At 40.5% G+C, this 6,704-nt stretch overlaps 1 protein-coding gene across 1 annotated transcript; it reads right to left on the bottom strand.

Moving 5' to 3' along the window:
- Window positions 1–5,600: 5,600 nt before the first annotated feature.
- RPRM (reprimo, TP53 dependent G2 arrest mediator homolog) lies at window positions 5,601–6,342 on the bottom strand. The gene has a single exon (XM_075285596.1). It carries the CDS (start codon window positions 6,161–6,163, stop codon window positions 5,756–5,758), a length of 408 nt encoding a protein of 135 aa, XP_075141697.1. The 5' UTR covers window positions 6,164–6,342; the 3' UTR covers window positions 5,601–5,755.
- Between the last annotated feature and the right edge of the window lie 362 nt (window positions 6,343–6,704).

The following is a 6,704-nucleotide window of genomic DNA, read 5'->3' as shown; positions in this document are numbered from 1 at the left end:
CAGCTTCAAAATCAGCGCCAAAAAACTCAGTGTGCACTGACCCTTAGGGTCCATTCACACAGAGTTTTTTGGCGAGGATTTTGACGAGGAAAAAAAATCAGTTTTAGGAAATGTTTTTTTCCTCCAGCACAGTATATGCACCTAGCGCTTATTCCACGTGGTTTTTGCCAATTCCACGTGGATTTTCTGCCTCCCATTGACTGCACTGGTTTTTGCAGGCGGAATCCGCCTGAAGGAAACTTTTTTCTGCTAGCGTAAAAAATCCGCTAGCAGAAATAAAAAACCTAGTGGAGCCCATAGAACTCTATGGGGAGATGTTTTTTCCATGTGGATTCTGACGTGGATTCAGCACCAAAATCAGTGCCAAAAAACTCCATGAATGGACCTTAAGAACTTCCTATATATTTCACATTCCTCTTTTAGCTACTATTTGCTTTGGCCCGAAAACCGTAAAAAAATCTGCAACATAAAAAGCTGCGTTTTCACAATGAAGGGCTTGAACCTAAGGGTTTACAGTAATGTGTAGTCACCTTAGAGGGAGTTCACACGGAGTAACGTGCCGCGTGATGTGGCACGTATACGGCATGTGAGACTTTGCGAGCCGTATACGTTCCCATTGATTTCAATGGGAGCCGGGATCGTATACGTGGCGTATACGATCCAGGCTCCCATTGAAATCAATGGGAGCATATACGGCCTGCAAAGTCTCACACGCCGTATACGTGCCACATCACGCGGCACGTTACTCCATGTGAACTCCCCATTACACTTAAGCTGGGTTCACAAGGGTTTTTTGGTCCAAATTTTGAGGCGGAAACACGGTCAAAAGCTGGCTCAAAAAAACTGCCTCCCATTGAAATCAATGGGTTCCTTTTTCCGCGATCGGTTTGTTCCCCCTCGCAGAAACAAGAAGCAGAGTGACACTCTCTCCCGAATAGGTCCGTTCATTTGGGCCTAATCTGGTGCAGAATGCCACGACTGCACCGGCATCGAGTCGCGGCTAGCCGTTTTTTGGATTCTGAAGTGGCCTCCGGCTCAAAATCCGGTCCAAAAATCCCTATGTGAACCCGCCCTTAGGGAACTCCATTTTGTTAAAATTTTCCAAGGGTAAATTCATATGGAGCAATAAACGAGGGGATCTAACTTATGTATGGAGTCTTAAAGGCAATGATTTATAGGAAGAAGTGTGCAAAGTTCTTATACAGGATGAAGAAAACTGTCTTACTAATGGCGCCTAAGGGTAACTACCCCATAAGTCAGTGTCTGACCCATAAACATGACTAGGTATAATAACACCAGAACTTACGTGTTGCGATGGCGCAGCTACCTACTGCCCATGATGGTCAAATCACACACAGCATTGTAGTGTATGTATATGGTTTTCTTTGGTGTTCTTAAAGGGGTTGCCTGTAGAGGTAAACCTACCTGATTCCTGCAGGGGTTCTTCACGATGGATCTGTTGTGACCCTGAGTCACGTGACTGGAACCGTTTCCCGACCCTCGGGTCATTCTGTATCCTTATCAACTGGTTAAGCCGCCTCCATTGACCGAACTCTGAAATATCGGATACACCTTAAGGCTCAGGCCTCACATCATTGCATTGTGTTTTTTTTCTGCAGCAATTTTCATTCAGTTTTTGCTTTTTTCCTTCTCCTACTAAATCTATAGGGACAATTCTCATGAACATGGTGTGTTTGTAGAAAAGCAGCTTTTCTGCAGCACTTTTTTCTACTACGGACATTCTGCTTCCATTATACCTATAGGGAAACCGCCAGCATTTCTATAGGTATAATTGACATGCTGCGATTTCCAAAATCGCAACGTGTGGATGGGATTTGCTAGATACTCATCCACTGTCCAGTGTCTGCAAGGCTGGGTTCACACGGGGTATTTTGGACCAGAGCCTCAGGTTCCGGTCCAAAATATGGGTAGCCACGACTGGATGCCGATGCAGCGCACCGACATCCAGTTGAGCACTCAGCTCCAGATTAGGCCCAAATGAATGGGCCTAGTCGAGAGGAGAGAGTGTCTTCAAAAGGATTCGCGAGGCAACTCTGCCTGAACAATAAGCATGTTTGTTCTTTTTTCCGGGAGCCGGAACAAATGGCTCCCGGAAAAAAGAACTGACCAACTCCCATTGATTTCAATGAGAGCCGTCTTTTTGGTCAGGATTTTGAGGCGGATACTACCTCAAAATCTTAACCAAAATACCCTGTGTGAACTCAGCCTAAAATGCTGTGGTTTTACACCTCGTAGGGCCTCGGCCTTAAAGATTGTCTTGATTGGTTGTGTTGATCGGTTGCCAATGGATACTACCATGAATGCAGGATCCTTCTGTAGTCTGGAACTTGTCAGAAACCCAGCCATGATGTCCTTATTGTGGTCAGGTTATCTTCTCATACATGTAGTGTCCTCCTGATAACCAGCCATGATGTCCTTATTGTGGTCAGGTTATCTTCTCATACATGTAGTGTCCTCCTGATAACCAGCCATGATGTCCTTATTGTGGTCGGGTTATCTTCTCATACATGTAGTGTCCTCCTGATAACCAGCCATGATGTCCTTATTGTGGTCAGGTTATCTTCTCATACATGTAGTGTCCTCCTGATAACCAGCCATGATGTCCTTATTGTGGTCGGGTTATCTTCTCATACATGTAGTGTCCTCCTGATAACCAGCCATGATGTCCTTATTGTGGTCGGGTTATCTTCTCATACATGTAGCGTCCTCCTGATAACCAGCCATGATGTCCTTATTGTGGTCAGGTTATCTTCTCATACATGTAGTGTCCTCCTGATAACCAGCCATGATGTCCTTATTGTGGTCATACATGTAGTGTCCTCCTGATAACCAGCCATGATGTCCTTATTGTGGTCATGTTATCTTCTCATACATGCAGTGTCCTCCTGATAACCAGCCATGATGTCCTTATTGTGGTCATGTTATCTTCTCATACATGTAGTGTCCTCCTGATAACCAGCCATGATGTCCTTATTGTGGTCATGTTATCTTCTCATACATGTAGTGTCCTCCTGATAACCAGCCATGATGTCCTTATTGTGGTCGGGTTATCTTCTCATACATGTAGTGTCCCCTCCTGATAACCAGCCATGATGTCCTTATTGTGGTCAGGTTATCTTCTCATACATGTAGTGTCCTCCTGATAACCAGCCATGATGTCCTTATTGTGGTCGGGTTATCTTCTCATACATGTAGTGTCCTCCTGATAACCAGCCATGATGTCCTTATTGTGGTCAGGTTATCTTCTCATACATGTAGTGTCCTCCTGATAACCAGCCATGATGTCCTTATTGTGGTCAGGTTATCTTCTCATACATGTAGTGACCTCCTGATAACCAGCCATGATGTCCTTATTGTGGTCAGGTTATCTTCTCATACATGTAGTGTCCTCCTGATACCCTCTCCTAACATCATGGCTGGGTATTTGACAAGTCCCAGTCTGTAGAAAGTTCTTGCAACCTGTCGTCAATGAATACGATTCATGGTCATATCCATTGGCAACAGCTCAAGACAACAGACTGTCACCACTAAGATGGTTAGTGAAAATTTTTAAAATTTAAATTACTAATACTTGCAAAAATGTTTAACTTTTAATTGTCTACAAATCTATGTGTTGTTACGTTCATGGGAACAGTTAACTCTTGCAGAGTGGGGAAGACTGTTCAGCGCCTTGCACTCGTAGTTAACCCCTTCTAGGCCACCTTCTAGATAGTTCTCTTGAATAAAACCAGCACAACATTGAGTTTACCAATAATTTATTTATGAAATGTCAGAGTGTAAAAGTATACGCCATTGGATATAAAAAAGCAATGACCGCACTGCATGCCCATCGGTTGCTCCCTTCAAGTTGATCCGCTCGTGTTTGTGTTGTCCCATGGCCTTGTACAGAGGCATTGAATCAGAATGACCTATTAATTGTTCCATCTGTCACGTGTCAGGACGGGTACGTCTATCACAATAGGCTTCTGTACGGACAGCGCTGCGCTGGATCCTCGTACAGACTAAAAACTCGACTCGCTATGTCTGACTCTTCATTAGAATTACAAATTTCCAGAGATAGCAGTCATATCCATCGCTGACTTGACACATGCGATTGATTTAATTAAATGAGTACGAATAGTAATTATAGTTTTTTTCAGCTTTTTTTTTTTCTTTTCCAAAATATTCATAAGGTGCCAGGTCTAAAGATAGGAACACCTAATATACAATGCCATAGCTCCCCTCCCCCTCCCTTCGGCTTTCCGTCGTATCTAAATTGCACCTGCTCCCTTGTTAACTGTTTATAATAATCAATTCAGCTTTTTTTTTTTTTCCTCCTCTCCGTCTCCAGATGGAGATCAAACCAGTCAAGAAATCCCACTTTTTTTCACATTTTGCCTATACAAATTTAGGGGAAATAAATTACAGATAGTGCCGAGGGCAAAATGATTTAAATAAACGGAATTAACCACTTAATTTTTTACTTTAATGGTTAAAAAAAAATTAAAAAAACAATATAATATATAATATTAAAATCAGTAAGTCAGTAGTCATAAATGGGGTTTAACATCACAAAACATTGCACAAAAATAGTCCAAAATCAAGTAAAAATGTGAAAATCCAAAGACATTTTTTTAAATATTTTTTTGTACATAGGCATACAGTTTTTGGGAATTTTTTTTTCTAGATTTCAACCCAAGGCAAATATTATTTCAGGATGTTCATGGAATTTATTTATTTATTTAGAAAAAAAATTCAGGATGTTCATGGAATTTATTTATTTATTTATTTATTTTAGAAAAATTTCAGGATGTTCATGGAATTTATTTATTTATTTTTTTAGAAAAATTTCAGGATGTTTATGGAATTTTTTTTTTATTTTTTTTTTAGAAAAATTTCAGGATGTCTATGGAATTTATTTATTTATTTATTTTAAATCCAGAATTTTTATTTTTTTATTTTTTTGTATCATTTATGGGCTACACTAATCCCAGCAGAAAAAAAATTAGGAAGCAAAACTAAATTTCCAAATTGATAGAAATTTCTCCTAAATTTAAGTGAACTTGAAAAACCATACACATAAAGGATCTTCAAACCAAGGGGGAAAGCAGAAGAAAGGGGCAAAAGTACAATATCAAGTATACAAAATGGCATATTAGAAAGATAGCAAACATGTCAGTGAGCTTGAAAAAAAATAGAACAAAAAAATACAGATAAAAACAATTAAATACGATTTTCAAAATTTCCAAAAAATAACAGGAATAATAAATAATGCCTCGATTTTTATCAAAGATACGCTATCAAAGTTTTTGTCTTTGAATGAAAAAAACAAAACAATACAACAACCCATAGTAATAATAATAATAAAAAAACCAAAAAAACAAAAAACATTACAATCAAAGTATGGAAATTTCCCCGGTTTCAAGCTAGAAACAAAGTAAACTCATGTGTCTGTGCTTTACACCACCGGACGTCTCACGAGCTCACCAGCGACTTGACCCATTTTACCCCCTTCCTTTAAAGTGCTGTCGTATCAGTTTTTGGCATCACTTCAGGCGTTCCACCAAAGCAACTTCTCGAGCCTTTGTGTAATTTTTTTTTTCCCCCCCTTCGTTTCCATCCTCCAAAAAAAATCTTCTCCTCGTTTTTTGGCTGTAATTCTTCTCCTTTCGACAGACGGGACAGAGAAACAAAAGGCAAAACGTGTTGCTTCAGACATTTGTGAAGACATCAACGATATTCTTTCTTGGTTCTCTCAGTAAGGACCGACGATGACTGCTTCAACTTCTTTGGATGGTCTTCGGTCTTTGACCAAAAAGTTTATCATCCCTTCCGACTTGATGAGAAGATTGCATCCTAAGAAGAAGATCCCGAAGACCACGGTGAGGGAGAGGACGCACATGACGGCGATCTGGACCACCCTCATAATAAATAAGTTCTTTTCGTCCACAGCTGGCTCCACAAAGCCATCGTCTGTTACCACCGAAGCTTGGGTGCAACATCCCAGTAGGTTACCCAACGCGTTGCTACTGTTGGTGAGCAAAGCCACCGCGTCTGTCTGATTCATGGTCCCAAAGTTATTGTGCAGCAACGAAAAGTCAAACAGGTGGTCCCGCTGCTGAAACTGGAGGAAAGAATTCAGAGAAAAGAACCCATTAATCATTGGATTTTCCTTCTCCTCCCTCTCCTGCTGCTTCACCAACTGAGGGCGGTAATGTTATAGCAAGGAATAAAGCCTCTCAGCTGGCTCACAGTCACTCTTTAGAGGGTCCCTTTTTCTGCAATTTTAATCAGTTTCTTTCAGTTCACATGCAGCCAAGCAGAAAAGAAAGCTGCTGTCTTTATCTGTCTATGGTTATTATAAAGCTCTGGATCCAACCATTAACCAGAGGGAGGTGTTTGAATCCATTAGTAGAGATCTACTGGAGATGTAAGGACACAGCGCCACCTTTAGGTCGTTGGCTGCAATTACCTTTCGTCTTGAAAACTAATTGTATTTTTTCTCAGATGTGTCGCTACTTAATGCTTTATGTCGTGCAGTGAGGACATTAAAGGGACATTAAAAATAGTTTAAGTATGGAGATGGATAATAGCGCGCGTAGTCATTACCTAGAGTAAAGCTGAGTGTATAGAAGAGTATAACGTCATTAAGATAAACTCCAATGTAAATGGGATTTTTTTTGTAACTTCTCTAAACAAATGGA

Source organism: Leptodactylus fuscus, chromosome 8, assembly GCF_031893055.1.
Source record: "Leptodactylus fuscus isolate aLepFus1 chromosome 8, aLepFus1.hap2, whole genome shotgun sequence".
Lineage (NCBI taxonomy): Eukaryota > Metazoa > Chordata > Amphibia > Anura > Leptodactylidae > Leptodactylus > Leptodactylus fuscus.
This window is presented reverse-complemented; position numbering and strand designations above follow the sequence as displayed.

What these genes read in the sequence shown, in the direction of transcription:
- RPRM (XM_075285596.1), bottom strand. Translation starts at nt 6,163, where the DNA reads ATGATTAATGGGTTCTTTTCTCTGAATTCTTTCCTCCAGTTTCAGCAG.